At 39.8% G+C, this 26,031-nt stretch overlaps 2 protein-coding genes across 5 annotated transcripts in view; both read left to right on the forward strand.

The window, feature by feature from the left end:
* The first annotated feature begins 274 nt into the window (after positions 1-274).
* On the forward strand, positions 275-3,300 carry alkbh4 (alkB homolog 4, lysine demthylase). Of its 4 annotated transcripts, none has more exons than XM_034140189.1 (4): positions 275-411; positions 1,431-1,619; positions 1,855-2,149; positions 2,884-3,300. In XM_034140189.1, the coding sequence occupies exons 1-4, from the start codon at positions 307-309 to the stop codon at positions 3,111-3,113; spliced, it is 819 nt and encodes a 272-aa protein (XP_033996080.1). In that variant the 5' UTR covers positions 275-306; the 3' UTR covers positions 3,114-3,300. The 4 variants fall into 4 exon arrangements, with proteins under 4 accessions (XP_033996080.1, XP_033996081.1, XP_033996082.1 ...); XM_034140190.1 differs by having other exon boundaries at positions 2,887-3,300; XM_034140191.1 differs by having other exon boundaries at positions 1,855-2,062.
* Positions 3,301-4,725: 1,425 nt separating this feature from the next.
* LOC117490235 (E3 ubiquitin-protein ligase CBL-like) overlaps positions 4,726-26,031 on the forward strand; it is a 28,040-nt gene continuing 6,734 nt past the window's right edge. Inside the window, exons 1-12 of the mRNA XM_034139876.1 lie at positions 4,726-5,351; positions 11,818-12,065; positions 13,981-14,127; positions 16,362-16,518; positions 16,740-16,861; positions 17,599-17,736; positions 18,325-18,412; positions 19,016-19,147; positions 21,434-21,640; positions 22,022-22,120; positions 22,351-22,643; positions 24,505-24,669. Of these exons, the coding sequence (XP_033995767.1) occupies positions 5,217-5,351; positions 11,818-12,065; positions 13,981-14,127; positions 16,362-16,518; positions 16,740-16,861; positions 17,599-17,736; positions 18,325-18,412; positions 19,016-19,147; positions 21,434-21,640; positions 22,022-22,120; positions 22,351-22,643; positions 24,505-24,669 (1,931 nt within the window). The 5' untranslated portion in view covers positions 4,726-5,216. The remainder of the gene's footprint in view (positions 5,352-11,817; positions 12,066-13,980; positions 14,128-16,361; positions 16,519-16,739; positions 16,862-17,598; positions 17,737-18,324; positions 18,413-19,015; positions 19,148-21,433; positions 21,641-22,021; positions 22,121-22,350; positions 22,644-24,504; positions 24,670-26,031) is intronic.

Below are 26,031 nucleotides of genomic sequence, written 5' to 3' on the forward strand. Positions count from 1 at the left end.
TCAATTCAACAAAGATTCAGAGGTTTTTACTACACATTGTAATTACTTTTTAGTGCTAAAAATAATAAAACTCAGAACACCTTCCTTAAAATTGTGCTGAAGTAAACTACTTGAGTAACCCAATAAACAACAACAAAAAGTGAATTAATCCACTAAAATGGAAATATGATTCATAGTGTGTTGAATTCATAGCCCAAACGGTTCGGTAGGTGGCGATGTTGACCTTTTCAAGGCAGGTTCTCTACCTACATACTAACAGTAGAAGAAGAAAATGCAAAGGAGTCAGGACAGCCGTAGAAGAAGAACATGCAGGATGACGGCTCTGCTTCATGCGCCTGTAAAGGCATCCGGCGGTGTTTAAAGTGTGAAAATGTGAAGGGAAAAGAACAGCTGGAGACAAATGAACCTAAAGTAAGCATATCTGTGTAAAAACTGTGTTTTTATCAGCAGGAAACAGCTGTATTCTCAGCTAGCTTCACTTTAAAAAGAACTACGGAAGCCCTCAATGGACAGTCCACATTTTATCAAAACACAAGTTCTCGTTAAAATAAATCACTTTTCCTTATTATTTTATGTTTTTAAACATCAGTGGTTGTCTAAGGATTAAAATATCTTACTTAAATAATACCACACAGTGTAGAAATATACCAAAATATGACCACTGTAAAATTATATACATATTTTCCGTGAACATACCAAAAGTACTTGTGATGCATAATTGCACCTTTCTAAATAATGCTCATTATATTTTATTGTATAATGAGTGATGTATTTAAGCATCACTAATGTTGCAGCTGGTAAAGCTTTCTATAATACCAGCTGGCTTGATCAATATAACCACAAGATACGTTATTAGTTATTAATCATAATTAGTATGTATTTTTGGTACTTTTAGATGCTGGGATTTTTACTTTAATAAGACTTTTAATGCGGGTCTTTTACTTGAGTATTTTTCCACGGTGGTACTACTATTTCTACACGAGTACATGGTGTATTAAGCAACCAGTCATGCCAACATGAATTACTCTGTAATCTGAGTTTTTCCATTTTAACTGTATTGTAATATTATATTTTAACCGTACTATGTATTATTTTGTTGACCTGTACTTAAATCATGTTTTATAAAGGTGTGTGTGATAGAGATTATGCAATGTTTTTAGTGTTTATTGATTGTTACGTATCTGCCTGAGGACTGCAGATAGAAATGAGCTATTAGCTAAAATCTGGCATAATTCATCTCTTCTCTTTTCTGAGATCTGAGATGCATGGTCCTTGTAGAAATAAATACATAATAATAAACTTATTCTACACTGCTGACTGTTTATTATTGACAGTCTTGCATATATTTGCCACTGTCTGAATAGAATATCAGTAAGGCCATGTCTTACTGTTGTAATGTAAATTGTATTATCTTGTTTCTGTCTCTGAAGGCTGTGCATCAGTTCCTGTACGATCCTGAGACGAGGCTTGCTGTTCCCAGAGATGCCGACTCTTCGTGCTTCTCTTTCCCCGGAGTCTTCCTGCAGGAGGACTTCATCTCCGAGGAGGAAGAAGTGGAACTGATCAGGACGATAGATCGAGACGTTTGGAACGACTCGCAGTCAGGACGCAGGAAACAGGTGAGAGACTTCTGAACGTCATCTACAAACAGTATGAACATGTGTAGTTTGTTTTTGGCTTTAAAGGTCCCCTATTACAGTCTTTATCAACAGTATATCACAGGTCTCAGTTATATACAGAACATGTCTCACCAAACAGATCATTGCAGAATCCCATAATCCCCTCTGGTTGTTGTTGTTATTATTATGAATATCTGATGAATTAAACTAAAGTATTTGTTTCTTATCGTTGCAGGATTTTGGTCCCAAAGTTAACTTCAAGAAGCAGAAGGTGCGCCTCAGCAGTTTCTCTGGACTCCCTGCTGTGAGCCGCTCTCTGGTCCTCCGGATGCAGAGCGAGGCGTCGTTAGAGGACTTCAGACCGGTGGAGCAGTGCAACCTGGAATACCTTCCCCAGCGAGGGTCCTCCATCGACCCCCACCTGGACGACAGCTGGCTGTGGGGTGAGCGCCTCGTCACTGTCAACATGTTGTCAGACACTACGCTCACTATGTCCCTGGAGGAGAGGCTTAAAGAGGCGGGGCTTGAAGGCAAGTTTATTTATATAGCACCTTTCAACACAAGGCAATTCAAAGTGCTTTATGTCGTGTCAAATATTCATATAATTCAAATATGTTTATATGTTCATTTTAATTAATTTCTTATTTTACAGGTCACCTATTATGCAAAATCCACTTTATATGTGTCCCCTCTGTGTAAAGAGACTCTGAAAGTTTCAGAAAAAAAGATTCTCTCTCTTTTTGTCCTGATCCATTTATATAAAAACCTGTCTGAAAATGAGCTGATCAGATTTTGGCCACTTTATGATGTCATAACGATGTTGTCTTGTGTAACCATTAGCCAATCACCAACCAAGGTAACCCCCCCACCTTATCACCTGAATCTCCACCTAGAGCACCACTGTGTTCTTTGTAACCAAATATCTCTCAGAGGGGCGTGGGGAGGGGCTCGTTATTTTCATCTAAAGTAACAGACAGAGAATCAGCACTTTTGAAACAGGGCTGAAACAGAGGGGATTATGGGATGCTGCAATGATCTGTTTGGTGTTTCAGCCAATGAGAGACAGGTTCTGGATATTGATGAAAAACAGTATAATAGGGGACCTTTAAACAGAAAAACATCAAGTGGAAGGCAGGTTATCACCTCTTTGTGTTAGGTGTGTGTCCCATTTTTCCCAGAGAGCTTCACCTTTGTCTCTTTCTAGTCTCAGGCTGAAAGTCATGTGTTCCATACTGTGAATGTGACATTATTCTTTTAATCCTAGTAGAGGAAGTCCAGGTCTCCGTGCTTCTTCCTCGGAGGTCGTTGTTGGTGTTGTTCGGAGAGGCGAGACACCGATGGAAACATTCGATCCGACGGGAAGATATTCAGGATCGCAGAGTGTGCAGCACCTTCAGAGAGCTGTCGGAGGACTTCCTGTCGGGGGGGCGGCACGAGGAGATGGGGGCGAAGCTGCTGGACATCTCACTGAGCTTCAGAGGGACGCCTGTATAGAGACGGCTCAAATACTATGTTTGTTCCTGGGACATTTTTATTTTTTTGTATATAATTAATTTGGTTAAAGTGTTTTTATTAATATGGAAAATGTGGGCATTGTACTGAAATATTTAACAAATAAATTGGATTGGAACATTAAGGAAACAAATTATAAAAATACAATAAATAATGTATATAAAACAGAGATTTAAATGGAAAATGTCTGACTTTTTTTCTCAGAAACTCAAGGTTTTTTATATATTTTTTGTCACATTCCTTTCTCATGTGGCCCTGATCCTCTTCAGTTTTCTTGCACCACTGGATCTCATGTTGATATATTTTGTAGAATAATAATAAAAAAATAGTGATTTTGCTCCATTTTCAATGCCAGTTTTCCACATGACCGTACCTCTCCTTCTGCTACCGGCCTCATCAACAAGACCCCCACTAACCCTCAGTCCCATCATAGACTCTATATTACATTAAAGGTGGGGTAGGTAATACACTTCAGAAACACTTTTTGTTATATTCCATGGAATGCTCTTAACATCCCGATAGCAATGAATATATTAAATGCTTTGACCAAAATCTGTGGAAGCCGTGGCGCTGTAAAAAGCACGACCAATCATCTGAGCCCGGCTAAAATAACTGGCTGGCCTACCTGCCTGTCAGCCTTCCATCTGTGCACAAACTTATCTCGTGCCCTCATTGGCGTGTTCGTGTGTGTTGGAGGAGGGGCTCTGTAAGGAAGTCTGAAGGAAGGGGCAGATTGTTTTTGGTTGTGTACTTTCAAATTCTAGCTGGTTTCTCCATTCTTACCTAAGGCCGAATTTACCATAACTGAGGCGTGTGGCGCAGTGGGTTGTGTGTAGGTGTTTGGATCAGGGGGTCACAGGTTCAAACCCCTCTGCAGTCAGCATGTCGTTGTGTCCCTGGGCACACTTCACCCCAAATTGCTCCTGTGGGGATTGTCCACAGTATTGAGTATGTAAGTCGCTTTGGATAAAAGTGTCTAACAAGTAACATGTAATGTAATGTAAAAAATAATAATGTTGTGTCCCCCCCAATGTTGACTCAATGGTTACGGCCTTGTTACCTACCCTACCTTTAATAAGACAATCATAATAATAATACATTTGATTTATATAGCGCTTTTCCTGGTGCTCAAAGGACCTTTATTAATCCCCGTGGGGAAATTAAGCAGCAACAGAGTGAGATTGAAAAACAGGACAGCACAGATTCACACAAGATTAATACAATCAAAGGTACAATTAAAATAATAAACAGGTAAGTAACTGTTAAATGAACATATACATATCTTAACACTGTCAGTCCTGCACAACCCTACGAACACATTGCACGTTGTAACGTGATATTTTTTTAATTATTTTTAAATGTTTACAGCGTATATCTATTTTTCATCCATATTTAATGTCAATATTGCAGTATTTTAATCACTTGAATAGTTGCATTTTATGCTCCTTGTCTTATATGCACCATATTTTATACACTAAGAAGGTTTCTCTTTTCTCTAATTCCCCTCCTCGACTCCTATCCCGTCTTAGTCCCGCCCACAGGAGATGCGAGCGGAGGAGTCGAGGAGGGGAACCGAGGAGAGAGGAGGGGAAGCAGCAGGCGTTTAGAGAAATTAGGAACCTTCTAATGCTCCTATATGTAAACCTACTTTGGCAATAAACCTTGTTTGCGACTCTTTTATGTTGAAGGCCTTTGCCGGATATCCGGGTCCGTTGGCTGCTGCTCAACTTGTTTGTTGATCGAGAGGCGTTATTATAACAACCGGAGTTTTATTATAAGCCGGGTTCATTTCTCGGGGGATTATAAGCGTCTCTTCCCCGGAGGAGGTGTCTCTTCCCCGGCTGAAGATTCTCCCCCACAGGGAGAATGAATTAAACCCTTTATTTCGCGACAGGAAACTAAGCAAGAGGCTTTTTTTTTTTCTTCTCCTCCAGATGTAGCATGTTAGCTAGCATGTTAGCTTGTTCAAACGGCCAGACATTATGACGTGTTAGCGACAGACAGGAGGGAGAAGCAGCTCTGGTTCTTGTTTAGCGACGTGTCAGGTTTATTCTCCCCGGTTTTGAGGCCTCATCGACGGGGGAAATGGCCGGAAACCCCCGCAGAGGAGCCGGATTTATCGGGCTGATGAAGGACGCTTTTCAGCCGCAGCAGCCTCTGCAACAGCCCGCAGTGGTGGAGAAGAAGATGGTGGAGAAGTGCTGGAAACTCATGGATAAGGTACTGGGAATACTGGGAATATATCATGTGAGAGGTGATGGAAATGTATGGATAAGGTACTGGGAATATAAAGGTACTTGGACTATACTGTTAAAACTGCTGGAAACTCAGGGTTAAGGTACTGGCAATACTGGGAGTATAATGTTAAAACTGCTGGACACTCATGGATAAGGTACTGGGAATACATGTGAACAACACTAAACATGGAGGTGACAATGTTTTCATCATTATTATGGACAAATGCACAGAGTATTCAGATCCTCTCCTTAGGTAAAAGTAGAAATGCCACACTTACAACTCACTCATTGTCACAAGGTACCGCAAATAATGCTACAATAAACCCTAAACATGGTGGAAATGAGTGACAGGATGAGCTGTTCTGCGGCAGAAAACAGACACTTCTCTCGTCTTCATCATTATTATGGACAAACACAGAGAGTATCCGGATCCTTTTTGGCATCTAAAAGTCCTGCATAAAGTAAAAGAGAGAATAATTAGCAACATGCAGCCAAGGTGTTAAAGGTCCCATGTCATGGCCATTTCTACTGATCATATTTCCATTGTTGAGGTCTACTAGAATATATTTAAATTGTGCAATTTTCCAAACTCACATTGGTTTCTCATACAGCATCTCTGTATAGTATGTGTATTCACCAGGTATTCACTCTCTGTCCTAAACGGCTTGTTGGAGCTCCTGCCCCCCCCCTCCCTGTGAGCCCAGTGTGCTCTGATTGGTCGGGACGTTGCGAGGCTCGTTGCTGCTGCGAGGAGCGGACAGGCTTCCGGGTCGGCGATACAGCGAGAACAAGCGAAACTCATCCTGAGCACACACAAACACTCACAGCCGAAGTAAAAACAATAAGTGTGGCTTGATGTTGAGTAAGAAAAAGGTTTATAAACGCTGTGAGAATGGGTCTGCGGAGAGCATTTCTCCGCCATCCCAACTCGTCTATTACCAGCGTTCAGGGAGCTCTATGCAAGTCAATGGGACTCCCTGTTAGTTAGCCAAGGGATCCTGGTGTGTGAGGTGCTCCGCGGATTGGTCCATTTGGGCCAATCCGGTCATTTGTTATTGATTTGGGTGTTCACACGTCACAGAACCCAGGAAGCAAACAATGGAAAAAGAGAAATGTCCAACGAGGCGTTCTGGGGCAGCATAGACAGGTCTTTTCTGTGTTAGAGTTTTACTCGCTACAGGGTGCACTTTGAGGGTTTGTGACTCTGCAGACCGTTTACATGCAGAAAAACCTTCATAACACACAAGGCGACGGGTAATAACCGGAAAAGCATGACATGAGACCTTTAACTGTAAAAGCAGCCAGTGCAGGTCAATCTAAATAAGTAGTATATAATAATAAAATAATATATACAGTACAGAAATGTTAATATGTAAAGTACCCCAGCTGTGAGATACTTGTAGTGAAATAAACAGTACAATACTTCCCTTTGTGTTGTCGTGGAGCAGAAGTATAAAGGGTCAGTAAATACATTGAGTAAATATGTACTTAATTGAATTCAAACACTGGCAAAAACATGTTATAAAAAACATGGAAGTGAAAATGGGTGTAAGGTCAGTTATCAGTTGTTTTGCAGCAGAAAAAAAGTTCACTTCCTTCTTCTTTATCGTCTTTATGAGCAAACACATGTCTAAAGCTGCCGGGTACATGTAGAAGAGTAAAGAATGACATTAAAAACTACTTGGTTAAAATCCACCACTGCTAATCAGACTGATCTAATTAAATAACGCCAAAGTGATGTAAGGAATGCACGTTTAATAGTTATAATTAATGTAGAGTAATGCAAATATTCGCTGCTTTTATTACCTCCTACTTCCTCTTACTGTGTTTATGTTTTCACCAAGCTTACTTAAACCTGATTCTGATATTTATGCATATTTGTTTGCATTATTTCTGTATGAAAATAGATAAAACCCCTTAAATTGGAGTACTATAATGTCCCTTAATCATTACTTAAGTGGGGTCATTTATAGTGAATTAGCCACGTAGCATTAAATGAAAATCTACCATCCATGTCCTGTTGTTTGTAGATTTGACAATTATATTCCCTGAACATCATTAAGCTTGTAATTGTATATTTATCTGACTACTTATACACACTAAGACATATCATAGCGTAAAAGAGTGTATTATATTTAATAAACATTGTATTATATTTCAGAGTAAAAAAAACGTTGCTCTATTTCAAACATAAAATAAAAATATCTACATAATCAGAGAAGTTAAAGTGAAATATAAAATGATGTATATATTGCAATATATACAGAAGTCTGTAATACTATTTTAAATTATATTAATACTGAAAAATCGATTATTGCTTTGAATATACAGTGTAATAGTATTAATGCCCAACTGATGTGAAGAATGCACATTTAATAGGTTGAATTAATGCACATCAATTGATCTTGTTCTGTTCAATTCAGATATACTGCACATATTTTATTCGCCATTTTTGTTTTAATAATAGACTTTTAAGCCGTTTGAAGAAAAAAAAGAAGTTAATTATTTGCTCCTTTTATTTTCAGCGCTTACTTCCTCTTACTGTGTTCATGTATTCACCATTTGTGTGTGTGTGTGTGTGTTTGTGTGTGTGTGTGTGTGTGTGTGTGTGTGTGTGTGTGTGTGTAAGTGGTTTGTGTGGTTGTAGTGTGTGTGTGTGTGTGTGTGTGTGTGTGTGTGTGTGTGTGTGTGTGTGTGTGTGTGTGTGTGTGTGTGTGTGTGTGTGTTGTGGTGTGTGTGTGTGTGTGTGTGTGTGTGTGTGTGTGTGTGTTGTGTGTGTGTGTGTGTGTGTGTGTGTGTGTGTGTGGTGTGTGTGTGTGTGTGTGTGTAGTGTGTCGTGGTGTGTGTGTGTGTGTGTGTGTGTGTGTGTGTGTGTGTGTGTGTGTGTGTGTGTGTGTGTGGTGTTTCCATTGCCGCCTGTCACTTTTATTTATCGTCTCCTCGATCTAATCTGATCAGACAGGAGAGGAGGAAGAGGACAAGAAGATGATAAGACAAGCGTTTAAAAGATTAATTCAGAATGACTGGAGGGAAACGAGAGGCGGTTATCAGATCAGACAGAGTTTACAATAACATACACAAGCTAATAAAACACCAAAAAAATCCACACACTGATTCTAGCCTCTGCAGACCATTGACATGCACTAAGTGGTGTAGAAACGCAGTGCCTTTTTTAACTATGTTGTGCAGAGAAGTGGTTGTTATGCTTCATTTACACCTGCAGTGTGATCATGTGGTGTTCACTGACCCCCGGGCCCTTTTACTGTTGGACGTATTAAAACTGTTTGTTTTTGTAATACATCCAGTCATATGCTTCCTCTTAGCACTGGATATAGTTCTGTTTGATTGCACTGTTTATTACCATGCATTAAATATGTATTAGGATGATGATAGATTATATTCAAACAGTTATAAACTCAGGAGGTTTTATCCGAGAGTTGTGTAATCTTTGCATACATTTGTTTCTTCTTATGTCGTTTTCCAGACCACATCTCCTCCACTCTGTTCCCTTTAGTCCCTGAAGTAAACAATACATGTGTTATAAAAGGTCACGTTGTAAAGCAAACATTAACATGCCTCAGTTTATTTAAACAGCACCTCTAACAACCAGGAAAGTGCTTTATAAAAACATATTTCTGAAACAGTATGGAGCTCAAAGGCTTTCTCTCTTGCCGGTTATACCACAAGGTGAGTTCCTTTTTATTTCCTGCTTCTTCACACACATGCTCTCCAGTACAGGTTAGCTCTGACGGACCGTCCACACAGCAGCGTTAAAAAATCTTGAAACGCTTCTGCCCATTCACTTTGAATGGGGTGACGTCACTTTCCCTCACTTTTCGCCGAACTGCATTGTGGGCAGGCGAGCGGAGATTTTCAGGATTTTCAGGATTCAAAGTTGAACAATGTTCAACTTTTGAAGCTGAGGTGGAAGCGTCAGCCAATCAAATCCCGTGTACGCAAATCTGACAGTTCAAGCTCTAGCCAATCAAACGGCGTGTATGCTGGGAGAGACATACCGCAGGTCATTTCCTCATATTCCAAAAAATGGAGGAGAAATTAGCGGTAGGGAATCACCCGGTGCTTTATGACCAGTCCCTATTTACCTACCGGGATATAAACCGGAGGAGCCAGGCATGGAGGGAGGTGGCAGAGACAGTGGTATGTTTTCGCCTGTTTGGGGAGTTTATATCCAGTTTACTTCAAACTTTTTTGCTTCGTATGTCGGGGGCGGGAGATTCATGTGATTGGTTGTTGGTGCCTTGCTCGCAAAAAATTCCCAAGCTTCAGATACGCCCACCTCCAAGATTTTTTTTAACGCTGCTGTGTGGACGGGCCGTGAGTGTTAGCGATGCTAATGTAAACACCGACCATATTACGTCCAAAACAGTCGGGCATTGTTTCTGATAGCAACTTTCTGATAGTGCCGTGGGTCCACATTTCCGATATTACGTCATATTGGACGCAAATCTGGATCAGCTCCGTTGAACCCCCGTTTTTAGAGATTTGGGTACGGAGGAAAAGAGAGAGGGTTTTATTTTCTGACGCTGCGTGAGTTCCCTGACACACCGGGGACACATACTTATGTATAAAAGACATAAAAAAGGGCATTTTGCATGATAGGAGACCTTTAAGACATAGTACTAAAATCTCTTCAGGTTGACAACGAAAAACACGCAAAAAAACCCTGACTTGAGCAAAGGAAAATGCTGAGTCATGTTAATGCTAAAACACTACTGTTTATATTATAATAAACACATGTTACATATATGTTGTTCTATATTGTACAATGTGCATATCTTTAATTTAACTTCTTATGTCAAAATAAATATTTAATATATTTTATGCATTTTGTATTTGTATTTTCTTATGTTTTTTATATTATTATTCCTCCTTTTTACTCTAGCCTTTTAAATAAAACATATTATTTATTATTGGACATTTCTACTTTAATTTCTTATGGTCGTGTACTTATTATTTTTGAAAATAATTGTATTTTATTGTATATTTTTCTTGCTCATTTTTACTTGCTTTTTATGTTAAAGTTCACCTATTATGCAAAATCCTCTTCTTCATGTCTCTTCTACATCAACATGTGTCCCCTCTTCTTCATGTCTCTTCTACATCAACATGTGTCTCCTCTTCTTCATGTCTCTTCTACATCAACATGTGTCCCCTCTTCTTCATGTCTCTTCTACATCAACATGTGTCCCCTCTTCTTCATGTCTCTTCTACATCAACATGTGTCCCCTCTTCTTCATGTCTCCTCTACATCAACATGTGTCCCCTCTTCTTCATGTCTCTTCTACATCAACATGTGTCCCCTCTTCTTCATGTCTCTTCTTCATCAACATGTGTCCCCTCTTCTTCATGTCTCTTCTACATCAACATGTGTCCCCTCTTCTTCATGTCTCTTCTTCATCAACATGTGTCCCCTCTTCTTCATGTCTCTTCTACATCAACATGTGTCCCCTCTTCTTCATGTCTCTTCTTCATCAACATGTGTCCCCTCTGTGTAAAGAGATTCTGAAAGTTTCAGGAACAAAGATTCTCTCTCTTTTTGTCCTGATCCATTTCTATAAAAACCTGTCTGAAAATGAGCTGATCAGATTTTGGCCACTTTATGATGTCATAACGATGTTTTGGCTTGTCTAACCATTAGCCAATCACCAACCAAGGTAACCCCCCCCCCCCCCCCCCCCCCTTATCACCTGAATCTCCTCCTAGAGCACCATTGTGTTCTTTTTAACCAAATCTCTCTCAGAGGGGCGTGGGGAGGGGCTCCTTATTTTCATCTAAAGTAACAGACAGAGAATCAGCACTTTGGAAACAGGGCTGAAACAGAGGGGATTATGGGATGCTGCAATGATCTGTTTGGTGTTTCAGCCAATCAGAGACATGTTCTGTATATATCTGAGACCTGTGATATACTGATGAAGAACAGTATAATAGGGGACCTTTTAATATGAATATATATATATATATATATATATATATATATATATATATACTTTCTTTTTTTTATTGGACCTTTTTACTTTAACTTGTTATGATCTTAGGAATATTTCTACTCCGTAAATATAAACATTTTATTTTATATTTTTATCGCACTTCCTATATTTGCATAAATAGTTTTTATTTGTATTTTCTATTGAACACTTTCCCTTTTAACTTCTTATGTTATTTAATTTTTTATTTAATTTAATTACAAAATGTAAGCAACTGTCCCGCAACCCACTTTCCCCTGGGGAATAATACATTTTTAATATTCATTTTTACATATTTGTTGTTCTTATTTACTGTGGTACAACGTGCATATTTATAATTCAACTTCTCTATGTTTGTACAAATATTTTAATTCTAATTTAATCTTAGAATTCAACGTATAAAACACAGCAGCTGTCCTGAAACCCATTATCCAGGATAAATAAATATCCTTTTTCCCTTTACAGGTGGTGCGTCTGTGCCAGAACCCGAAGGTGGCGCTGAAGAACAGCCCGCCCTACATCCTGGACCTCCTGCCCGACACGTACCAGCACCTCCGCACCGTGCTGTCCCGATACGAGGGCAAGATGGAGGTCCTGGGGGAGAACGAGTACTTCAGGGTGGTGATGGAGAACCTGACCAACAAGACCAAGCAGACCATGAGCCTCTTCAAGGAGGCCAAGGAGAGGATGTACGAGGAGAACTCACAGCCAAGGTACTGTTGTTGTTGTTGTTATTATTTATTATTAATAAAAACAAGGAGAACTCGCAGCCCAGTTATTATTATTATTATTAACAAGGAGAGGATGTAAGAGGAGAACTCACAGCCAAGGTACTGTTGTTGTTGTTGTTATTATTATTTATTAATAACAAGGAGAGGATGTACGAGGAGAACTCGCTACCATCACCTACAAACTCCTCCTCCTCACCTACAAGTCCCTCCATGCCCTCTCCCCTCAGTACCTCACAGATCTCCTCCACCCTAACGGCCCCTACACACGGCGGCGTGCGTTGAAGCTTCAACGCTTCTGCCCATTCACTTTGAATGGGGTGACGTCACACTTTGCCGAACTGCATTGTGGGAGCAAAGCTTTGCTTCAGACACGCCAGCCGGCAAGCTTCAACGCACGCCGCTGTGTGGACGGGCCGTTACTCACTCTCCCCCCCCACTTACACTTCCATTTCTGCCCCCTGTTTTATATTTGTTTTATGTTTTTATGTCTTGTCCTTGTATGTTTCTTTGTAAAGCGACCTTGAGGTTATGAAAGGCGCTATATCAATTCAAGTTATTATTTATTATTATGTACGAGGAGAACTCACAACCAAGGTATATTTATTATCGTTATGATTTATTATTATTATTAATAATAAAAACAAGGAGAACTCACAGCCCAGTTATTAAAATGTTTAAATTATTTATTAATTATTCAAAATGAATTAGAAAATGACTCTTTATTTATAGATAAGTATCGGCTAATATGGTTTTTGCTAATTATACTATTTATTATTTATATTTGTCTGTATTTAAACAGGAGAAGCAAACATGTTCTATCTGTTTGTTAAAGTCTCATTTCTATATGACGCATTTCCTCCTTCATGCACCACCTACTAATCTGGAGCATCATTGAGGTTTCTAAAACTGTTCCGTGGCTCAGATGAGATCAGTGACGTGTGCACAAACTGAAGAAAACCACTGAAATGTTTCTGATAAATGATTCAACTTTCGCAACTTCCCTTTTTCTCAGAAAGTCTTCAGTCAGCAGATCTCCTTCCTTCCTCTGATTTCATTTCCTCAAGAAACACTATTTTAAGATTCACTAATAAATCCGTCCTCAACCAGAGGGGAAGAAGTACTCAGATCTTTGAGTACAAGTAGAAGTACTCAGATCTTTGAGTACAAGTAGAAGTACTCAGATCTTTGAGTACAAGTAGAAGTACTCAGATCCTTGAGTAGAAGTACTCCGATCCTGTACTTGAGTAAAAGTAGAAGTACTCAGATCTTGTACTTGAGTAAAAGTAGAAGTACTCAGATCTTGTACTTGAGTAAAAGTAGAAGTACCAGAGTGTAGGAATACTCTGTTACAGTAAAAGTCCTGCATTCAAAATGTTCCTCAAGTGAAAGTAGAAAATGATTAGCATTAAAATATACAATGACTACTTAAAAGTAGTCATTGTGCAGATTGGCCAATTTCAGAATAATATATATGATATGTTTTATAATGATTGATCATGAAAGTGTTCTCAAAGCTGGTAAAGGTGGAGCTAGTTTGAATGACTTTGTATACTGCAGGGTAGCTTGAGAATTTACTCCAGGTGGAACTAAAGTCTGATTTAACACTTGATTATATTTCACATCATTCATCCACATCTGTAAAGTAACTAAAGGTATTAAATACATGTAGTGGAGTAAAAGTACACCATTTACCTCTGAACTGTAGTGGGGTAGAAGTACAAAGTAGCAATACATTGTAGTAAAGTACAAAAACCTCCAAATTGTACTTAAGTACCTGAGTTAATGTACTTAGTTACTTCCCTCCTCTGACCACAGCTTTTCAGAGTTCTGTCAGTGATGAAGTGTATTTTTTTTGGATTTATTTATTAACACATATCTGTTTCCTTTCGTCTCTCAGGAGGAACCTCACCAAACTGTCTCTGATCTTCAGCCACATGCTGGCCGAGCTCAAAGCCATCTTTCCTAACGGATTATTCCAGGGAGACAACTTCCGGATCACCAAAGCCGACGCTGCCGAGTTCTGGAGGAGATCCTTCGGAGACAAGTCAGTTTTATTGTCATTGCACTACATTTAAAAAAGCAATCCTGAGTGTGCTTTTTCACATATTAAACAATAACAGTTACTTTAAAGGGGACCTATCATGGAAAATGCACTTTTTGATGTCTTTTATACATAAAGATGTGTCCCCGGTGTGTCGGGGAACTCACGCAGCTTCAGAAAATAAAACCCTCTCTCTTTTCCTCCGTACCCAAATCTCTAAAAACGGAAGTACAACGGAGCTGATCCAGATTTGCGTCCGATATGACGTAATATCGGAAATGCAGACCCACGGGCCTATCAGAAGGTTGCTTTCAGAAACAATGCCCGACTGTTTTGGACGTAATATGGTCGGTGTTTACATTAGCATCGCTAACACTCAGAGCTAACCTGTACTGGAGAGCATGTGTGTGAAGAAGCAGGAAATAAAAAGGAACTCACCTTGTGGTATAACCGGCAAGAGAGAAAGCCTTTGAGCTCCATACTGTTTCAGAAATAATTCTTGATAATCCATGATATGGCGTTTCATCACCGCAGTATTTAGTTTAGACAGTAGCTGCCGGGTCCCGCATGAGCTCAGACCCCTCCTTTTTTTTGTATCAATTGTTTATTTTTTAAAGCTTCTACATAAAATCAGCACTTTTGAAACAGGAAGTGAAATAGAGGGATATGAGGCATGGCTAGAATGGGTGATCTGTTTGGTATTTTGAGCAAAACACTTCATAGACATGTTTTTTATATATTTTTATATATCTGAGACCTATGCTATTGCCTAAAAATAGCATGATATGTGACCTTTTAAGTTGGCGTTTTAACTCTGGGAGGTCGATTAGAGAGTTTTTCTTACTCTTACAAGGATATCTCCAGAACGGAATATAGTTTAGTTTTATCGTCAAAGGCTTAACAAAGCTCAGCTCCAGACCTTTTTAAAACACTTTGCAAGGCGTTCGTACCAATTTCAGAAGATTTACAAGCTGTCCTAGGAAAACAGTGTTTTTTTAGAGGCTTCATGAAGCTTATAAACAGACAATGGATGTTTCTGGATGTATTTTATGATTATTTATCCGTGTTGAAAGCAGTTTTAGGGTTAGATAAAGAGTTTAGATATCATCTTCAATCCCATGATGCATTGCATTGAGTCTGTCTGACGAATCAGGTTTTTTTTCTGATGCAATGACTGTTGAAATATTTATTCAGCGGTGCGCTGTTTGGAGATATCTGGACAAACAGCTGATTTTGCGACATTGTTTATTTCATTTTTACTTAAAAAATATGACGCAAGATGCAGATATAGTTAAGGGGAAACCCTCACACACTTATTTTGCAAAGTAAACATGATTAATAAAACAAAACAGAATTGATCAAGCTCAGGATTTTCAGGTCATCACAAAGATTTAGATTAGATCAAATATACTGTATTAACTTTTTCTTCTTTACATAACTGGTACGCATGCGCGGCAAACATCTGAAATGCGTACCGTCACTTGTGTCACCCGCGCACACACTGGAGAACTGCGCAAAATCAGCTCGCAGTTCAATAGCACCCCGTCGACGTTCGCGACACAGAGGGCTTCATCACATAACTTTGCGTGGGGCCACAAGTTGGAGTAGCAAACACTGTCTCTCCTGGTACTCATCTGAGTACCTCACTAAGAAAGTTATATGCACCCCTGATAATAGACTAACTTACAACTACTAAAGAAATGTAAACCACATGATATATACATTAAAAAGTGGGAAATGTAATTTTAATGCAATGAAGTCAAGTTTGAGTAAAATGTGTACAAATTGTTCAGGGTTTTTTAAGGGACATTTTAATTTAAAGGTGTCCTATCATGCAAAATGCACTTTTTTATATCTTTTCTACATCAATGTGTGTGTCCGGTGTCAGGAGACTCACAAAGTGTCAGAAAATAAAACCCTCTCTCTTTTCCTCCGTACCCAAATCTCTAAAAACGGGAGCTGATCCAGATTTGAAAATAAACTTAAAGCACAGGCTATATATGCATTAAAAAGTGGGAAAAGCAGTTGTTGATAACCATTTGTATGCAATGAGGTCAAGTTTGAGTAAAATGTGTACAAATTGTTCAGGGTTATCTAAGGGAAAGCTTAATTTAACTCTGTTTCTACCTTTTTAATTGGTTACCTGCTGTCTGATCGCTTTAACTTTTGGATGCATGGTATTCAGACTATAATGATAAATTCCTACTGACCCTGAACCCCCCTCTGATGTCCTTCAGGACCATCGTTCCCTGGAGGACGTTTCGTCAGGCGCTCCACGAGTTTCACCCCATCAGCTCGGGGTTGGAGGCGATGGCTCTGAAGTCCACCATCGATCTGACGTGCAACGACTACATATCCGTGTTCGAGTTCGACATCTTCACACGCCTCTTCCAGGTAAACACTTTTAACCCCTCACTGATGATCTGTAAAAAATGTTTATCTATTTCAGCACTGAATCCATTCTTCACATTTATACATGTATACATTTTTTGAAATGACTAAATTGGTAGAAAGCTGCAGACTTTCAGAATATAATTCCTGTCTGGACATCCTAAAATAGGAATAGGGCATTATAGCTTTTCTGTGTGTGTGTGTGTGTGTGTGTGTGCGTGTAGCCATGGTCGTCTCTTTTGAGGAACTGGAACAGTCTGGCAGTCACTCACCCCGGGTACATGGCCTTCCTGACGTACGACGAGGTGAAAGCTCGTCTGCACAGATTCATACACAAACCCGGCAGGTGAGACACAAATATCATATTCTATTATTACGACATAAAACACGTGAGTAAATACCCCACTGGTTAGTTTAAAAACTGCGGTTGCTAACAAGTGTCTAAATGAGACGACTAAACGTCATCACGCCCAACATTAGCCTTTAGCTTAGCGGTAGTAACGTGAAGTCATGTGACCGTGCTGTAGTTCCTTTATAGCCCAATATTAGCCACCTTTAGCTTAGCGGTGGTGACGTGAAGTCATGTGACCGTGCTGTAGTTCCTTTATAGCCCAACATTAGCCACCTTTAGCTTAGCGGTGGTGAAGTCATGTGACCGTGCTGTAGTTCCTTTATAGCCCAATATTAGCCACCTTTAGCTTAGCGGTGGTGACGTGAAGTCATGTGACCGTGCTGTAGTTCCTTTATAGCCCAACATTAGCCACCTTTAGCTTAGCGGTGGTGACGTGAAGTCATGTGACCGTGCTGTAGTTCCTTTATAGCCCAACATTAGTCACCTTTAGCTTAGCGGTGGTGACGTGAAGTCATGTGACCGTGCTTTAGTTCCTTTATAGCCCAACATTAGTCACCTTTAGCTTAGCGGTGGTGACGTGAAGTCATGTGACGGTGCTGTAGTTCCTTTATATCCCATTAGCTTTTTACTATAGAAATCACAACGTGGTGTTAATATCTGGAGATTATCCTGCTGATCTTAACTTGTAGGTATGTTTGTAATGTGTTTTTCTCGATCGTCTCCTCCCTCAGCTACATCTTCAGGCTGAGCTGCACTCGGCTCGGTCAGTGGGCGATCGGCTACGTGACGGCGGACGGGAACATCCTGCAGACCATCCCTCACAACAAACCCCTGTTCCAGGCCCTCATCGACGGATACAGAGAGGGATTGTGAGTCCGACTGCAGTACAGAGACAATTTAGCAAGTCTCACATTATAGGATACATCAGTATACTAATGATGGCTTCAAACATATATGAGAGTGCCACAATGACTCCGGAAAGCTGTGTTGTTTGTTAATATCTTAGGGAATCCTGCAGATGAATGTTTACCAGAAAAACAAATTGAATATTCTGCACGAGGGAAAACTCTGACGTTAAAGCGATGAATGCATGTTAAAAATAATAAGAATGAAACTTAAAAAGTGGAAGGTTTGTCAGGGAACAACATCAAGGTTAGATTAAACTGGAAATGCCACGTGCGCAGTTTTGTGAGGACTCTTAATCCGATTGCAAAGTATTATTTGATGATGTCATCCTCTACAGGTGTAATGCATGTGGTGTTAGAGGGTTTATCCAGCTTTGCAAAGGGAATTAATGTGGGCCTTAAAGAAAGAAAACAGACCTTTAACAATTAGATTTGTCTTGCAAATGAAGAACTGAGTATTCTGAAATGCTTCTCTCAGCTTTACATATATAATATATTATATACAGTATATATTTTATGTATTTTATATATATATTTGTGTGTGTTCTCCAGCTATCTGTTCCCCGACGGTCGAGCTCAGAACCCGGACTTGACGGGTCTCTGTGAGCCGTCTCCACAGGACCACATCAAAGTTACTCAGGTTTGTGGACCTCATTGTTAGGATACAGTTACTCTATGGAGCTTTTATTTTGAAAAACAAGCCGCCTCCTGACAATTGCTAGGATACCTTTATGCTATGGAGCTTTTATTTTTGAAAAACAAGCCTCCTCATGAGCTCATTGTTAGGATACAGTTACTCTATGGAGCTTTTATTTTGAAAAACAATCCTCATGAGCTCATTGTTAGGATACAGTTACTCTATGGAACTTTTATTTTGAAAAACAATCCTCATGAGCTCATTGTTAGGATACAGTTACTCTATGGAGCTTTTATTTTGAAAAACAATCCTCCTCAGCTCATTGTTAGGTACAGAAACTCTATGGAGCTTTTATTTTGAAAAACAAGCCTCCTCATGAGCTTATTGTTAGGATACAGTAAGACTTGGAGCTTTTATTTTGAAAAAAAAGCCTCCAGGATACAGTTACTCTTTGGTGCTCTAATTTTTTAATATAATTTAAAGTTGAAGAGCTGTGCTGCTTTTAAAAAAAGGTATCATTGTGCTGAAATGTGCCACATCCATATAGTAAATGTTAACAACCAATACTTTCAAAATAAAACGCCTCCTCTTCCTCTCCCTCTGCAGGAACAGTACGAGCTTTACTGTGAAATGGGATCCACGTTCCAGCTCTGTAAGATCTGCGCAGAAAACGACAAGGACGTGAAGATCGAGCCGTGCAGACACTTGATGTGCACTTCCTGTCTCACCGCCTGGCAGGTGAGAAAACATTCAAGATTTCAAGGCTTTTATTGTCATTTGTACAAAGCTACAGTGTAGATAGGGCAGAGAGGGAACAAGTACACACATCCTTTACTCAAGTAGAAGTACAGATACTCGTGTTTAAAAATACTCTGGTAAAAGTAGAAGTACTGACTAAACTTCTTTACTCAAGTAAAAGTAAAGAGGGCTTTGAAATGTAGTTAAGTAAAAAGTACCCATAACTAGCAGCTGTTTTAAAGAGTACCTGACCTCCCTTTATGTTAATAGAACAATAATGTCATTGTTAGCTAATGAATGTTTCCATGCTGAACAACGGCAACATGACAACGTTTTCATTGGTCCCTCTTCTTTAGAGAAGACCAGGAAATGATGGATACACGGATCGTGTTCAAATCAATAGGCACGCAATGACTCTAAATAATAATGATCACGCCACCAAACACACATTCAAACTAAAGGAACCAGCCTGTTTGGAAAATGTAAGAAGTAGAAAGTACAGGTATTTGTGTTCAAAATGTAAGAAGTAGAAAGTACAGGTATTTGTGTTCAAAATGTAAGAAGTAGAAAGTACAGGTATTTGTGTTCAAAATGTAAGAAGTAGAAAGTACAGGTATTTGTGTTCAAAATGTAAGAAGTAGAAAGTACAGGTATTTGGGTTCAAAATGTAAGAAGTAGAAAGTACAGGTATTTGTGTTCAACATGTAAGAAGTAGAAAGTACAGGTATTAGTGTTCAACATGTAAGAAGTAAAAAGTCGTCAGATAAATAAGTAGTGGAGTAAAGTACTGATGCCAGAACAATGTACTTAAGTACAGTAACAAAGTATTTGTACTCTGAAATATATCAATGACAATCTGAGGTCACAGGCTCCTCCAACAGAGCAACACAATAAAACAGATAAAATAGTGCAAGAAGAGTTTATACAAGTCATTGGAACACGATATATTAGATAAATATTTTTAAGTTCCACACAGATGAATGTTATGTATGTTCTTTCAAAAGATAAACCTTTATTAGTTATAGAAACAGCTGAGGCTGCACACACACACGCACGCACACACACACACACACACACACACACACACACACACACACACACACACACACACACACACCGTTTTATTACATTGTTTACTTGACTCCGACTGTCACAGGGGACGTCCATATTTCTTCTTTATAGCTTTAAACGTTTACTCTATATCAATATTGGCTCCATTTATAGCTTGTCTGCCTTTTTAGTGTTTTTTATTAACTCACCTGCATTACAGAACAGTGAGATTTTCATTTCAAAATAACCTGTAATTTCCTCATATTTTACAAAGAGGTGTCATGCGTTTTCTTATCTCATCAAAGTGTATATTTATACAGGAGTAATTCCATCAGTGTCTTTATCATACTCTTCAGTTGTTATCTGAAATTGCTTCCTTATTGCCTTTTAATTTCAATCCCTGTAAAGATACTGCCACCAAACATTTCCTGCATATATCTTTTTCAGAATAAAAGCCTTTCCCTTTGCGCGAAAGTCATAAACCCAATTTAACACTTTAAGGCTATTTATTTGAAGCAAGAAGTGTGCGGTTTCTTTAAAAAGTGTTTCCGTTAATTTCTATGCAGTGTTTTCCGATATTGATTTATTTGCAGATGCCAGCCAAAAAATCTCAATGTACCACCTTTATTTATTAAGAACAACAACTGTTATGGCTACGTTTGGCCAACACAGAGAATCGTCCTTTTAAAAAACACACACACACACACACACACACACACACACACACACACACACACACACACACACACACACACACTCAGACGCACACTGTATCACACACTGTATCACACACACTACTAAGATAAGAAGTATTTTATTGATCCTAATTTGGGAAATGTTTGCGTCGCAGCAGCATAAAAAGACAAGAGATTGTACATTAGAGACTAGAAATAAACAATCCAAATTTTAACCGTCTCAAAGAGAAATAAAATGGCATTAATAAAGTAAAAAATATACATATAATAATAATACATTTATTTTGTAAGCGCTTTTACAGGTGCTCAAAGTCGCTTTACAGAGGTAGTGAAAAGGACAACAAATACATATAGTAAAAGTCACATTAAAATCGAGCAATAAAACAACAATCACACATTTAAAGGCAGTTTGAAGAGGTGAGTTTTTGTATGTGGAAAATACAAATGTACAGAAAGAAAATATAAGCAGGATATTAGAATACATTCATTTAGCAAGTAATGGATTATTATTAATACTAACTACTTCCTGTGTGTGTTTCAGGAGTCGGAGGGTCAGGGCTGTCCGTTCTGTCGCTGTGAGATCAAAGGAACGGAGCCCATCGTGGTCGACCCCTTCCACCCGAAGTCTGGCGGGGTTTCCTTCGCTGGTTTCCAGGGGTCCAGCAGAGCGGAGGCAGCGGCCAATGAGGAGGAAGAAGACGACCGATTGGACGAACATCTCCTCATGAGCAGGCTGGCCTGCAGCAAGGTGGGAGGACAACACACGCACGCACGCACGCACGCATGCATGCACACACACAGACACACACACACTCACACAGACACACACACACACACTCACACAGACACACACACACTTGTACACACACACACACTCACACACACACACACACACACACAAAGAGACATACTCGTACACACTCGTACACACACACACACACACACACACACACACACACACACACACACACACACACACACACACACACACACACACACACACTAATGTTGATTATAATCCAGGAATAACAATCACCTCGTCTGGTCATCTAGCTGCTGTCTTTCTTTGACAGGAGTTTAGTGTTGACATTTAACCATGTAACACCTCTAAATGTGTGTGTGTTTGCAGGTGGAGCGCCCCCCCTCTCCAGTGTCTCAGCTGCCTCCGGTGCCCCCCCGACTCGACCTCCTGCAGAGACCCTGCAGCTCTCAGGGAGCAACAGCCAAGGTGTGTGTGTGAGAGAGAGAAACTCCTAGACATTAGCTTATTAGCACAATGCAACTATCTCTCATCCATCACCACAGACCTTATTTTAGGCTAACCACCAAAAACACATTCAGAAAACCATTGACTTCCACACCAGGGGACAGGAAGTGGTCATTTAACACATTTATTTGTATTATACTATATGAATAGTCTTTATTTATTCCTGCTCCTCTCTCCTCTCATATTTCCAGATCTCAGCGACACACAGAGATAAGCCCCTCCCCCTTCCCCCCGCCCTCAGAGAGCTGCCCCCCCCTCCCCCACCTGAGCGTCCCTCCCCCTCTCTGATTGGTCAGGACTGCCGGCTGCAGAGGAGGCCCCTCCCCTCGACCCCCGACCAATCAGCATGGGCCTCAAACTACATGGTTCCCCGCCCGGCAACCAAGGTCCTGCCCCCCCCCTCCTCTGTCTCCCCCTCCCCCCCCAACGGAGACGCCATCAAACCTCAGGCCGCCACCAACGCCGTTTACTGCCTCGCCGCCAGGTAAGAGAGGAGGGGGAGGTAAAGAGCTCCTATTATACTGTTTTTAGGCATATAGCATAGGTCTCAGATATATAGAAATGTATAAAAAACATGTCTATGAAGTGTTTTGCTCAAAATACCAAACAGATCACCCATTCTAGCCATGCCTCATATCCCTCTATTTCAGCCCTGTTACTAAAGTGCTGATTCTGGGTCTGTATCTTGAAAAATAAACGTTATATTATGTTCCAAACCACATCAAGGATTATTTCTGAAACAGTATGGAGCTCAAATGCTTTTTCTCTCGTGAGTCCCTTTTTATTTCCTGCTTCTTCACACATGCTCTCTCCAGTACAGGTTAGCTCTGAGTGTTAGCGATGCTTGCTAATGTAAACAAAGACCATATAGAGTGGCGAAGTCACGCCCACCTACTTCCGGGTAATGGGACCTTATTTCGGAAAAATTATGCATTGAAGTCAATGGGGAGAGAAAACTTATCTTTCGATCCCGTTTGAATTGTGCCATGAATTACACATATGATGTTTGTCAATCTTAAAAAATGATTTCCATGTCAAAAAAGTCACAGTTTGTCGTAAAACTGTTGAAATATAAGACTATGAAAAATACGCAACTAGAAAGACTACAAATCCCAGAGTCGCGTAAGTGATGTCACAATTGTTTTCCTCCACCATTCAGATACCTAAGATCAGCGCAATATAGATATAATCTATCTATATGGCGCTGGCTAAGATAAGATAACTTTAACAAGATGCCTGTGTGCTTAGTACCAGGTTGTTATTATACCAGCAATGGGTCTTGCTCGTTCTTTTGCTTCCCGTCTGATGAAACGACCAGGAGTGGCTTGATCAAGTTAGCTACCTAGCTAGTAGCTAGCACGTTAGTTAGCATTACAGCCTTGTCATTTTTATTAGCCTTAACATGAAGTAACATTAAGTAACCCAAAATGTTAAACAGTAAGAGTAGTAGTCATATTTCGTGAACCCTTTGAATAGTACTGTCACCGGTGTGATCATTCTATAATACACAATTTAAGCCCGGGGGGAAATGCTAACGCTAATGTTAGCATCGGCGATCTTCTCTACTTCATGCTATCTGCACAAATGGTTGACATTAAACATTAAAACGACCAGGCAGTTCAGAGAGAATCAAAGGAAGGCAGGCAGGCAGCTTTGCATCACATTCTTCAGGACGTGTTTCATTGTAGTGATAGTGAGGGTAGTCTCTTGTGTTGACAAGACAGTAGTGACGGCCATCTTGGTGACGTGTGTTGTTGACCAGAGATGTAGTTCATTGAGCGTTTCACACAAACAAATGTGTTACTTCACAGTTTTACGACACATCTTTATTTTTTGACTTGCAAAATTATCTTTTAAATTGACAAACATCATATGTGTAATTCGTGGCACAATTCAAACGGGATCGAAAGATAATCTTTCTCTCTCCATTGACTTCAATACATAATTTTTCCGAAATAAGGTCCCATGGAGGTCCACCGGAAGGGGAGGGACTTCGCCACTGAATTACGTACAAAACGTCCCGCATTGTTTCTGACGGCAACGTTTCTGATTGGCCCGTGGGTGTAAAGCCCGCCCACATTTTAGTAATGTGGTCATGACTCAGCAAATCTGGATCATCCCCGTTGTTCCCCCGTTTTTAGAAATTTGGGTACGGAGGAAAAGAGAGAGGGTTTTATTTCCTGACACTTTGTGAGTCTCCTGACACACGGGGACACATGGTGATGTAGAGAAGACATCAGAAAGTGCATTTAGCATGATAGGAGACCTTTAATGTCTTATCAGGAACTAGACCTGTCCAACAACTACAAATCCCATCATGCTTTGTGTTTCCTGTATGAAAACAGGTCTCTGTCTGCGATGGCGAGCGCTGAGAGGCCTCCGTCTGACGAGGAGGAGAATGAGTACATGAGCCCCACCTCGCTGCCTGTCTGCGGGGCCGCTTGGGTCATCTCCGGCTCCCTGGTGCCTCCCCCACCCGTCGTCAACAACAACAACCACAACGACGTCAGGTAAACTGGAGGGAAGGGGGTGATCAAATATGTCCTGAAATGTTAAAAACATAGTTATTAAAAGCCTTACTGTAGAAATACTTCCCTTGACCAACAGGAAACTACAACAGTGTTTGACCAACCTCACTGCTGCAGGAAACATACAATTTAAATAACATTTAGCACATTTAATTATATTCTATTCAATTTAAAAGGTTTTATTGTCATATGCACATAAGCTACAATGTAGAAATGGCAATACAATTCTTCTGACCCGAGCTTATATTAGTCTTTATTTAACAAGGACGATGCATAAAAAACTCAGAAGAGAAGAGATGCCAGATTTTAATTCCCTCAGAGCAGAGCTGACATTTGAGCTGTTTTACTCACAACTTATTAGTTTTGTACATTTTTAAGAGATTTAATTGAGCAGTTATGTATGAGGAACAGTATTGAATCTGTCCAGCAGGGGGCTCTGGACCCTCAGGTTTGTTTGTCCTTTATACTACATGCAAATGTTTTTATTCAATACATTTTTACTGTTTAAGAAGTGCTGAAAATGTCCTTTTCTCATAAAAAGGTAATAGATTCAGACCTGTGTTGAGCGGTTTCCAATTAAAGAAAAGTTATAACCACAGAACTTTACTTAGATAAGATAAGAAGTACTTTATTGATCCAAATGTATGCATTTATTTGCATTGCAGCAGCATGAAAAGACAAGGCATTGTACATTAGAGAAATTAAAAGATTAGGAATAAACAATCAAAAATGTCAACATCTCAAAAAATATAAATAAAATGGCATTAAACAAGTAGAAAATATGTCAGTCGATTAAAATAGTTAATCGCGATTAATCGCACATTTTTTATCCGTTCTAAAATCACCTTAGAGGAATACTTTTCAAGTTTTTAATACTCTTATCAACATATGAGTGGACAAATATGCTTTATGCAAATGTTTGATATTATCATTGGAACAATGACAAATATTCTCCTGAATATTCTCAACACAACAAGCTGGAACCACTCTCTCTCTCTCTCTCTTACACACTCTCTCTCTTACACTCTCTCTCTCTCTCTCTCTCTCTCTCTTACACTCTCTCTCTCTCTCTTACACTCTCTCTCTTACACTCTCTCTCTCTCTTACACTCTCTCTCTCTTACACTCTCTCTCTCTCTCTCACACTCTCTCTCTCTCTCTCTCTCTCTTACACTCTCTCTCTCTCTCTCTCTCTCTCTCTCTCTCTCTCTCTCTCTCACTCTCTCCCAACCCTGTCTACTTCTCTGCACTGAGCCAGTTGCTCAAACAGACAAGCCTGTTTACAGTTGTCGGTGAAATGCCGCTCCTCTGTCTTCATAACAGTCAAAGCATGAGACCGAAGTTC

Source organism: Trematomus bernacchii, unplaced genomic scaffold (assembly GCF_902827165.1).
Source record: "Trematomus bernacchii unplaced genomic scaffold, fTreBer1.1, whole genome shotgun sequence".
Lineage (NCBI taxonomy): Eukaryota > Metazoa > Chordata > Actinopteri > Perciformes > Nototheniidae > Trematomus > Trematomus bernacchii.